The sequence below is a fragment of the Pteropus alecto genome, unplaced genomic scaffold (assembly GCF_000325575.1).
Source record: "Pteropus alecto unplaced genomic scaffold, ASM32557v1 scaffold11, whole genome shotgun sequence".
Taxonomy (NCBI): domain Eukaryota; kingdom Metazoa; phylum Chordata; class Mammalia; order Chiroptera; family Pteropodidae; genus Pteropus; species Pteropus alecto.
In genome coordinates, this window is record NW_006431956.1 from 9,888,314 (window position 1) to 9,896,754 (window position 8,441).

Below are 8,441 nucleotides of genomic sequence, written 5' to 3' on the forward strand. Positions count from 1 at the left end.
TCCTTTACACTTCACAGCCTACCTCTCCCAACTTCTTCACCTTTATCTTTCAATCTCTGAAAACCGTCTGAGTAGTCAAACCTGATCACTTTTGTGATAAACCACAACACATTTGCATGCCTCTCTATCTCTGGAAAGGCTTTCTCTCTACTTAAGCATCCCTTTGCCCACATTATCTCATCAGGCTAATTCCTATTCACCTTCAAGACTCAATTGAAATAATATCTACTTGGGAGAAAATCTTTACCCATTTCTTAATATTTAGTTCTTCCTATTCTATGCTCTGGAGGAACTTAATTCTCTTCTACTGTGATATTCATCACAATATGACTTGTACTAAAAGTCCCCTGCTTTTAGACTAAACAACTATGTTTCATTTGTCTCTGTAACATCTCTGTGTCTTTGACATAGCACCAATTCAAAAAATTGTTCTGTGAAATGGAACCTTGTAGAGTTACTCAGGAAGTTTTTATGAGAATAACCATTTCATGGAGAGGAGACAATGAAGACTACCAAGAAAAGAGTTAACATAGCAGGCCAGAACTGCTATCCTTTCTTTGGAAAGCCTGGTTATAAGGTTGGTCCTTGGCTGGCATCTGGGAACTTAGATTTCAGGGTTCCCATTGTTAATTGATAAGTGTAGCTCACTGTGCCTAAACTGTTTGTACAAATAATAATACAGTTTATGACAAACACTGACTTTCCTTCTGGGAGGCTGGAATTTTGGTATGTACCAGGCAAGGAGTACCTACATGACTAGCCCCGAAAAAAAGTCCTGGATTCTGAGTCTCTAATGAGTTCCCCTCACTGGCTAAATCTCACATGTTGTCAAATTCGTGCTGGAAAAATTAACTACGTCCTGCGCGAGTCCACTGGAAAAGACTTTGGAAGCTTCCAAAAGCTTTTCCCTAGACTTCACCCATGCACCTTTTCCTTTTGCTGATTTTGCTTCAGATTCTTTCATCATAATAAGTCATAGCCATGAGCACAACTATATGCTGAATCCTGAGTCCTCCTAGACAATCAGGCTAGGGCGTGGTCTTGGGGATTCCCTCAAAACGTAAAATATCACATGCAGGTATCGAGGTGAAAGTCAGCTCTGCTGAAGGGCAGAGTTTTAGCCAGGAAAATAGAAACGTTGATAAAGGGTCAAAACAGCTCGATTTTTAATGAAAAATTTCTAAATAAAGGAGTGAAACAACATTAAAGATAGATGATTTTCTAATAGTCTAGTAATAGAGATTGGAGGAAAAACAGTGTAAACGTACGCGGATTAAGAGAAAACTATTAAAACAGGTAAAAATGAGGTGACTAGAAATTAAAGATTGAAATTAAGGGAATGTTTCAATAAAGAATATATAAAAAATACAGACTTATCTACTTGGCACTTTTTTAACTGCACAGATTAGCAACTCCATGTCAAATGGGAAATAATGAATATAATTTTGGAATATCACATGATATGGTGCCTTGCCAACCAAATATTTCTTTTCTGCAGCACTGCCATCTGTATGCAGTCAGCAGTCTTTGTGCATTTACTTTGTACAACTCTATTGCATTTACCCTATTATTTCAAATATACAAACAGTAATCAAAAGTCTAAAGTACTATTGAAAAAGCAACTGTAAAAGATGGAAATCAGAGGGCTAAAAGGGCAAATCCAGCATCATTTGGATCTCAAGAGATTTATCCTATTGAATTATATATCTAAATGTGAAAAGGAAATTTTCTAATTTGCTAGAAATATTTTGAGATTTTTATCAAAAAGAACACTAATAGAGAAAATGCAGAGATCCTTAAAAATTACAAATTGAATATTGGCCTAAAAAATTCTACTGATCTAAATGTATTCTTTTGAAAATGCTAGTTTAAGTATATTAAAAACACTCATCGAAAGAAGCCTGGCTTTCAATTTTCTCTAAGATATTAATAAGGTTGATATCAATAACAACAAATTTAGCATTACAACTGTATGTTTGATCTCATTAAATTACTAACGATAAAACCTTCCCAACATTAAAATATATTTGCTCAGCATATTAAATATTATCCTAAATCAACTGAGGCAAACTGAATTTATGGTGAGAAATTACTTTTAAAATTACTGTCTATAAAATTTAACCTATATTTTGATATTTTAAACAATTGTGTAATACTGGGCTTCTAGTACAAGATCAGTAAAAGAGTGTATATTTTTTTCTGAAGACCCCAGAAATGGAGGAAACAAGAAAATCTGAGAAGAAATTCCATTTGCAATAAAACTAAGAAACAGCTATAATGTCAATGATGAAGAATAATTGCCTGACACAGTGAGATCTAGATCAAATCTAATTCCTCAACAGGGTCTCAATGTTTCTGACAAGGCAAGGCCCTGGGGCCTAATCAGATATTTCTTACTTAGAACCAGGACTGGAGGTTCAGGCTAGAAAAAAGGAGACTCTGGGGATGCCAGGTCAGGAACTGTTCATGACAGAGAAAGCTGAAAGAGGAACTGGGAGCAAAGAGGCAATCTGAGTCTTCTCCAACGAACCTGGAAAAACTGCCTTGAAGCTGCTGCGAGATGAGGGAAATAGCAACCAGCTTTGTTGCTCATCTGAGTTAAGTAAGCATAAACAAAACTTAGGCCCCAATAAAAAAAAAAACTATGAGCAAGAAGTCTTCACAGAGAGCCTTGGTCTTCATCAGCTCTGCTCACCAGGACTAGAGAATTGTCACTAGGGAAGACTTGGTAAGAGTGTTTCTGAAAACCACATCTGATTGGTTGTCTAGAACACACTTCACCCCTGTTCTGTATCATCCTTGAGCAAATTACAAACTCGGTGTATCTATGCGAATGTAACTGTTTCCAGTCAATGAGAAGCAGAGTGGATTCATTCAACATGGGACTTATGTAGTCAATACAAGAAAAAAGCCATAACAAAATGCAGATAAAAAATGTACAACGAAAAATGAAAAAAATTCAAATCTCTATTTTCAAAGATGTTGAAAGGGAAAACCTCAAAAAGGAATACAATAACAAGGTTTAAAAAAAAAGTGAACTTGCAGAGCTCAGGAAATAAAGGATAGCAAATCCTCTGAAGTAAGAGTTAATACAACAGACTATTCTTAGAAAGGCCTGCTTACAAGGTTGACCCCTGGCTGCCAGATGAAACCTGACTCTGATTAAAATCTTCCCTAACGGTAAGAATGAATTATTGTTCCTAAATTGTATATGCGGTTTATTCCGAACACCTGCTTTCTTTTCAGGAGCCTGAAATTTTGGTACATGGTAGGCACTGTGTACCTACATGACTAACACCCAATAAAAACCTTGGGCACTGAGTCTCTAATGAGCTTCCCCACTAGACAACCATTTCACACATGTCGCAATTGTGTGCTGGAGGAATTAAGCACATCCTGGTAACTCCATGGGGAGGAGACTTAGAAGCTTGTGTCCAGGTTTCTCCAGCTTTTGTTCCTTGAGCCTTTTCTCTTTGCTGATTTTGCTTTTGTACCCTTTCATATAATACATATGAAGACACCATGAGCATGACTACATGCTGAGTCGAGGCCTTCCAGCCAATCACCAAAGCTGAGGGTTGTCTTGGCGTGCCCCAACACAAGAAGTATCTGAACTGGAAACCCAACATACAGGGTCCTAGTGTCCTTATAATAGAAAATAGAGTATAACAAAAATATTCAAAGAACTATTGGAAGATTTGCATCTAAAAAGTTATACTATGTTTCATTAAAAACTAAGAGAATAGTAAAAATCAAACTATATCCTAGCCCAGTTTCTAAAGTTCAATGACTAAGATCTCCATAAATCGCAAAGGAAAAACCAAGATTACTTTCAAGGAGGATAATATTTTGGGGGTCTCAGATTTCTTCATGGCTAAACTTGATGCCATAAGACTGTGAAAATAATGTCTACAAAGCGCTAAGGGAGATAACGTGTAACTTGAAACTACTGTACTCAGCCACATTGCTGTTTAAATATAAAACAGGCAATTCTCAAGCAAAAAAGTAAACAGAGCACATAGAGATGTACTCTGGAGATGGGAAGCAGGCACTGCAGATCTGATAAATGACTATAGTCACCAACCAAGGGATTAATTAAGGTGAGAACTCAGAAATAAACCACACCATCAAGATTAAAAGCATTGGATCCATTTGAATTGTGCGTATAGAATAAAAAAGTGATAAACTTTTATGGTGTTAAAAAACTAACAGTAAATAAAATTTGGCTGGTAGAAATTTTAGGGAAAATTAAAGTGTAAGAACTTTCTCATTTTCCATAGTGGAAAGAAATAGTAACAGTAATTATAAGTTTAAAAAACAAAAAAAAAAGAACTGACTCGCTCCTTTTAGAAATGCAAGGTAAGGGTGTGAATCTGCAATCCTAAATGATTTGTCAATGTTCTCCTGTAGTAACTCACCATTTGTATTTTATAGTTCACTAATGTTCTGATGAGTAGCCTATATCACCAGGAAGGATGATTAAGGTCAGGTAAAAATAATAAGTATAGAAAATTACTAAAGTTAAATCATCAAAATAATTTAAAGAAAATGGCCAGTTTAATAAGAATGGAAGAATCCGAATCACTCACATACTGTTGGAAACATTAACTGGTACAACTTTTCAGAGGGTGGCTTGTCTCAAACTAAAATGTGCACAGTGATTCCACATTTTACCAATTTATCCTGTAGACACGCTCATGCAAGTTCACAAAGGAATATCTTAAGAATATTCACTGTTGGTAATAATGAAAAACAGGAAAAAATTAAATGTCTATCAATGAAGGGCTGAAAAATAAAATTGAGCTTAATAATAAAATACACTATGTAGCTATTAAAATGAAATTGCATTATATGAATCAGGGAAAATTATGAACATCATAGAAAGATGTCCACAATACATTCTGAGATGAATCAAGAAGCATAACCTTAAAAGGCCTATGACAGTGATCAATGGCAGTAACTGACTGGTCTAAAACTAAATAGGAGATAAATCAGAACAGTGGTTTCCTGGGAGGGGAGCAGAATGCAAGAGAATTTTCTGGGGTGATGGAAATAGTCTGTATCTTAATTGGGCTGGGTCTTGGCTACACAGTTGTATGAATCTGACAAAACTCAGGAAAAGTACACTTAATTAAGACCGCTCTATTTCACTATATGCAAATTTTGCCTTAAAAATAGAATAAGTAACTTACAAAATCAATTTTTTAATGGCAAAAGTAATACATGCTTGTAGTAAAAATATAAAATACAAATACTACAAGTGAAAATCTCCTCTTATCCCTTTTCCCCAAATTTAACCTTCTCTGAGTCAACCCTTGTTAACTGGATATGTTATGCTCTCCAGAATTTTTTTCTATATATAAATAGGTGTAGTTGTATTTTTTCTTAATTGCAAAAGAAATGTAATTATCCTATGCATAGCAACACGTTTCTGATAGTTAATCATAAACATGTTCTCTTACTGGTACATATAATTCCTTCACGTTAAGGGCATACAATGTTCTACTGCATGGATAAACCGTAATTTATTGAACTACTACTTTACCGCTGGCCACTGAATTACTTTAAAGCTTTAACAAAATGAGCATCTTTATATTTATTACAATTCTTATGGATATAAAAAAAAAAAAAATTATACCATAATTAAGGATTTTTAAATGCTCCTTGGGAAAAGAACTCCCATTATTATATGAAAGCCTATTTTTCAATTTTCAAACATATGCCTCCCAAATACATGAGCAGAACAATGCCTATTCTTCCCATTGAACACACATAGTAACTTAACATAATTGTGAATTAATGAATAAAATTTTACAAACACATCAGCTATGAAAGAAATATGCTGCACTGTATTTTTGCAGTAGCTCAAAAAATCCGTAACTTAGCAGTGAAATCTCAAGCTATAAACAAATGGAAGTTTTTTAGAAAGTGGAGGGGGGAAATCAATGACTGCACCAAACGGATCTAAAATGCATTACTCTCAAGGTATCTGGGCCAATTCCTAGCCTTTTGTAATATTTTCCATAATAGAGTAATAAGTCAGCATTTATAAATTTATGAATTCCTGTCAAAAATGCTAATAATGGAAAAACTCAGTATTATCACTAGACAGTAAAAGAGAACCTGTGACAAACTTTTACTTAGAAGACTATAACTTGAAAATGAAACAGTTACAAACCTAGGTCCAATAACAGGAATAAGTAAGACATCCTGAAGGTCTGGATGTTGAAGAATAGGAACACTTAATCCATTAAACTGCTGTAAAAAATAAACACAGAATTATAAAGCAATCAATATAATTGATAAATTTCAATTTATGGAGCTTTACAGTATCATAATTCAGCAAAGCATGAAATTTGGTTTGGGATATTTTCACTTTATTCCATGGGATACTATAAAAATCAAAGACTTTAAAATAACTATGTGTTCCTTATAATTTGATTCTGAAGTATCCTAACTTCTTTATAAGGCTCAATTTTGCTTATTGTTTGGTTTTATAAATACGAAGCATGTTTACCTAAGTAACTTACTTTAAAAACATATATCCAATGTAGAACTACATGGAGCACTCTAAAAAAGCTTCTGAATAAACATTAAAGATTGAGATGAGCAATATTTATCAGACACTATCAACACTAGATGCCATGCCAGTTTTGATGAGGGAAATAAATGCTTTTTGGCAAAGACTCAGGACTTTCAGTATCTTCTATCATATTTGGCCTTCAGACTATAAATAGGTACAGGGCCAGTGGTATAGGTGCTGCAGCCAGCTCACACAGTCTCATCACAGCCAACTGTGTGCATGTCTTCCCCAACTGCATGGTCACACCGGTAGCTTGAAATTAAGCACAGTGGAAGTATGTATTTACACCTCTTATATTAGCAAAACACCACAAAAGGTTATTTTTCCCAGAAAGTGGGCTGTTCGGTATGTACCAGTACATCACTGTTGCAGCCAAAAGATGACTTGGCACTCCACATAGTGGAATAAAGAGCAGAACAGTGGATGGGAGAGTAAGGACGGTGTACTACACTCTCAGAGGACTACATGCAAATATTTGAGAACAAGTCTCTGCCTCACAGGCTAGAGATTTCAACTCACTAATTTTCGCATTTTACACGAAAGAGCAGTAACAATATTATAGCCCTGTAGTATCCATACACTACCTAGAAACACTTGTAAAACCAACTTATTTCTAAGTTAAGAGAAAAAAATTGTATTTTAGAAATCTAACTACATTTCTATCAAGTCAACAGCTCTCCTAACTTCTGCTCCTTCCAGGCAAAGAACATTTCAGACTAACCATATCTAACAGCTACTGAGAACTCTGAAAGGTAAACTCCTTCTCATTCAATCGATCCTCTCTCCTTTTTTTTCCCCTCTCCAGTTGTTTGATGGCCTTATAGTATTCAGATTATGGTAAACTGATCTTTCCAAGGAGAAGAAAGATAATGAATTTTGTCAATTTTTTGTTTTAGAAGTATTATTTGCTTTACACTACAGAAATATTTTAGAGTTCAATCCTTCTGAAACCAAGGTTTTCCTTCTCTCCTTTTCTATCAGATGTTAAAATGATACAGAAACGAGATTTTCATAAAACTGCACACAAACACAACTTTCATAAACCACATTATTTTAAATCAAGCATATCATCTGCTTTTTTTGTTTCTGCCCCACCCCCTTTTAAAAACAGCCTTACTGAGCTTTAAGTACCATAAAATGCACCTGTTTTAAATACACTATTCAATGATTTTTAGTGAATTTAAAAAATTATGCAACCATCATTTGGAGATCATTTCCATCATCACACGAAGATTCCTCAAGGCCATTTGCAATCAATCCTATTCCCACCTCCAGCTCCAAGCAACCTCTAACTTGTTCTCTTTATAAATTTTCCTTTTATACAAATAGAATCATATAATACAGTGTCCTGGGTCTGGCTTCTTTCACTTACTATAATAATGTTTTTGAGGTTCACCAATGCTGTAGGAGCATGTTCATTACTTTCACTGCTGAACAGTACTCTACTGTATGAATATTCCACATTTTGTTTTTCTATTCACCAATTAATGGAAATATGGATGGTTCTTTCCTTCTGGTTGTTATGAACAATACTGTTATAAATATTTATGTGCAAGCATTTCCATGGACATGTTTTCATTCCTCTCTTGGGTTGTACAGTAAATTTATGTGCAACTTTTTAAGACTACCAAACTATTTTCCAAAGAGGCTAAATCATTTGACATTCCCACCTGCAAAGTATAAAGGTTCCAGTTTCTCCACATCTTCCCCAGCTAAATGAAATTATAAATTATTAAATGACCCAGAAGTTTGGAGAAAGGTACCTACTCTTACCTAATCCCACTTGGGACATCTCTTTAGGACACTCATGAGCTTTGGAACTTAAAAGGAGAAAATTTATAGTCTATAAAACCTCTTC

At 34.8% G+C, this 8,441-nt stretch overlaps 1 protein-coding gene across 1 annotated transcript in view; it reads right to left on the minus strand.

Annotated features, from left to right (window-relative positions):
- Positions 1-8,441, minus strand: part of NSUN6 (NOP2/Sun RNA methyltransferase family member 6) — a 66,595-nt gene that overhangs the window by 54,116 nt on the left and 4,038 nt on the right. Inside the window, exon 3 of the mRNA XM_006906997.3 lies at positions 6,179-6,258. Coding sequence (XP_006907059.1) covers positions 6,179-6,258 — 80 coding nt within the window. The remainder of the gene's footprint in view (positions 1-6,178; positions 6,259-8,441) is intronic.